This window comes from Galeopterus variegatus, unplaced genomic scaffold (genome assembly GCF_000696425.1).
Source record: "Galeopterus variegatus unplaced genomic scaffold, G_variegatus-3.0.2 Scaffold7005, whole genome shotgun sequence".
Classification (NCBI taxonomy): domain Eukaryota; kingdom Metazoa; phylum Chordata; class Mammalia; order Dermoptera; family Cynocephalidae; genus Galeopterus; species Galeopterus variegatus.
Genome location: NW_007733116.1, coordinates 45,510 through 49,016, shown reverse-complemented (window position 1 = coordinate 49,016; position 3,507 = coordinate 45,510). Strand labels below are relative to the sequence as shown.

The following is a 3,507-nucleotide window of genomic DNA, read 5'->3' as shown; positions in this document are numbered from 1 at the left end:
TTGGATAAAAGAGATATGGCGAATGTGGTTTAAGTTCTCCTCCATAAATTGAAAGGCATATTAAGTAATTTTTCTGTCTTAAAAAGGTAGCTTACTAAGGTGTAGTCAAAGTACTGGAAAGATTGTGGCAGCTATGATAGTTAACTATCTATTTACTTAGAATTCATTTATAAGTTTAATAAACAATTTTTAAATAAGAATGAAACAATATTTGGATAAAAGAGATATGGCGAATGTGGTTTAAGTTCTCCTCCATTAATTGAAAGGCATATTAAGTAATTTTTCTGTCTTAAAAAGGTAGCTTACTAAGGTGTAGTCAAAGTACTGGAAAGATTGTGGTAGCTATGATAGTTAACTATCTATTTACTTAGAATTCATTTATAAGTTTAATAAACAATTTTTAATGCCCTAGTCTGTTGTTTAGAAAAACAAACATTAATTTTAAATAGTTTATCTTTAATAAAATATTTGTAAATGTCACAAAAATCCAGAAGCATATTTAAAGTCCTGCAAATTAACTAAGTTGTTAGTGGTCCAAGTCAAGAGACAGGTGCCACATAAAGATTAATCAAGTATAATGTCAACCTTGGATCTGGCTGAATAACTCAATGAAGTAAGCTGAGGAACTCCATGAAGCCCAAGCCAAATCTCCACACATTTATTTCTCAACTCTGTGTCATTTCACAATTGTGCCTTCATTTTGAAAACTTTGAAGACAACCTCAATTTTTTTTAGCTTTTCCATCATTAAAATATATATATTTTATTGGTTATGAATTTTCATGAGATGCAAAGCTGATTGTCACCTCTCGTGCCCAAGATGTGAAGGCCAGATCCATACAAATTTTATTTGTACCCCTTGTCCCCCACCCAATTATCCCCCATCTCTCTCCCCCTCCCTCGTCCCCCATTCTGTTTTGTATCCCAAGGTATGTTCTCTCCCCCTGCAAGTCCAACCTCAATTTTAAGATACATTTTTAGCTTTTCAGAAAGTCCTAGGATCTGGTGTATGTTTTTAAAAATGATACCTTCACACAAAATTTCAGTTAGATGGAAGGAATAGTTCAAAAGATCTATTGAGCATCATGGTGACTACAGTTAATAACAATACATTGTATACTTAGAAATTGCTAAGAGAGTAGATTTTAGGTGTTCTTAACAGAAAAAAATGATAAATATGTCAGGTAGTACATATGTCAAATAATTTGACTTAGCCATTCTACAATATGTGCATATAGTAAAACATCATGTTGTATGCCATAAATATATACAATTTTTACTTATCAATTAAAAATATTTTAAAAAAAGAACTCATCAGATATTGGGGAAGACATTTGAACATCAAATGTGTTCAAAGAAACCACAAAGAAAAATATTAAAAATTTTAAATTCTTTATTTTCTAAAAGAATATTTCTGAGATTATAAGGAAGACACAGACTTGGAAATAAAAACATCAAACATGTACTAATATGTTCAACAATAGTGGGAATATAGAACTGTGATCAAGAGATCTAAATTCTAGTCTCACACCTGCTTCTTAATGACTGTGACCTAAGACAAATGTCTTAACCTCTCTGAGACTCATCTTCCTCAAATGGAAAATGTAGTTCTTCCTATTTCTGAAAACTTCAAAAGATTGTTGTTAGAATCTCATGAGATCATGTAAAACAGTTTGAAGATTGTAAATGCTGTATACATATTGCAAGGTATTATCATAAAAAATAAAATAAATAAGAATGATACCTATGAGCTAACCTGTATAATTAACAATAATTTACTGCATGTTATCAAATGTCTAGAAGACAAGAGATGGCATGTTCTCATCAAAAAGAAATGATAAAGTTTGATAATAATGAATATGCTAATTATCTTGATTTGATCATTACACATCGTATACTTGTATGAAAATTCAACACTGTACTCTACAAATATGTATAATCAATATGTTTCAAAAATAAATAAATAAAATATCCATATTAAAAATAAAAGAAGGTACCTTAATGAAATATTATCACATAAGTAGGGAGTAATTAGAAATTGCTTGAGAATAAATGGGTACAGAATGGAAATAGAAAAACAGAGAGAAAGATATTATGGTAAATATAGGAAGGTAGAAACAAAGGAGCATTGATTGAGTTATGTAAATGGAAGCCAGAAGGGAATAAATATTGTCAGCTTTAAACTTTTACCAGGATGTTTTTAGTAGGTATTGAGAGGATGGGAAGAAGAATGAAGGTTGAAGTGAAAATGAAAGTAGGGATCATACATGCATTACTGAGGAATGGCAAGGAAGGGAAGAAATTCGCTGGAGCATGCAAACACATAAAGGCAGATGCAGTCTACGATTTTAGTAGGACTTTGATTAAAGCCAAATATGGAGCAGAGTTGTAGGATTTGAAATGAAAACTGAACTATTACTCTGATAAACCTGCTTATTGGATGGATTTTGTGCCATCAATTTCTAAAATTAGTTGTTACACATATTACCACCAAAAGGTTCTGAAGCTGGTGTGTAAAACCAAAAATATCATATAGTTTATTATAAATAAAATGTTAAAAATCAGTATGTAACTTCTCTATTTGGATCTATTGGCTATTGTACAACACAGACCATTAAAGCCTCTTTGACTTTAAATGTTTTCATATATTGTGAACATAGGTACTTTCTTAAGTTCTCACTGATAAATAAGTTTGCTTTTTGAAAAGTATAGATTTAACAACTGTAAATTGAGAAAATAGCTGTGAATTTAGTTAGAGATGGAGTTATCAATTCAGAAGATAACAGAAAAGATAAAATGTTTAATTATAAAAGGAATACCATCAAACGCACATGATGTAATATACCTGGTAATGAGCAATTCTATTTGGGGTTTGGAATGTGCATATTTGGAAGAGTCAGCCCTTTCTTCTCATAAAAGCAAAGCAATACCTTCAAGAACAACCTAAATATGACTTTAAGCAATCTGAAATATTTTAATGAGAATGAGAGTCTCTCTCTGTCAGGAGATAGCAGAGCAACGAGTTGTACTATTCAAAGTAATACATAGAATGACACAAAAGAAGGGTATGCACGGGATTTATTACATCTCTGACCAAGGTATATAAGCATCCATCTACACATGCTGACATTCACACTCTGAATCTTTCCTTGGACAGCAAACCAAACTCATCATCCCTGACACTATGAGCTACTACGGCAGCTACTATGGAGGCCTGGGCTATGGCTATGGAGGCTTCGGTGGCCTGGGCTATGGCTATGGCTGTGGATGTGGCAGCTTCTGTAGACTGGGCTATGGCTCTGGCTATGGAAGCTGCAGATACAGCTGCTGCCAACCATCTTGCTATGGAAGATACTCAAATTATGGATTCTACTGAAATCCTACCCTGAGAACTCAACTGAGGTCAAAAGAAGATTACCCAAACCTGACTGCAATAACTTGACCGACAAGATCACCCTGAACCAAGCCGAGATCAACAGCATTTAGCATCTACGATTTTAAGATTATT

General features: G+C 32.6%; 1 protein-coding gene across 1 annotated transcript; it reads left to right on the top strand.

Moving 5' to 3' along the window:
* Nucleotides 1-3,183: 3,183 nt before the first annotated feature.
* LOC103606973 (keratin-associated protein 19-7-like) lies at nucleotides 3,184-3,375 on the top strand. Its single transcript, XM_008591530.1, has one exon. It carries the CDS (start codon nucleotides 3,184-3,186, stop codon nucleotides 3,373-3,375), a length of 192 nt encoding a protein of 63 aa, XP_008589752.1.
* Nucleotides 3,376-3,507: the final 132 nt, after the last annotated feature.

Bases quoted from the DNA above. Each gene is read 5' to 3' on its own strand.
- LOC103606973 (XM_008591530.1), top strand. From the start codon at position 3,184: ATGAGCTACTACGGCAGCTACTATGGAGGCCTGGGCTATGGCTATGGA.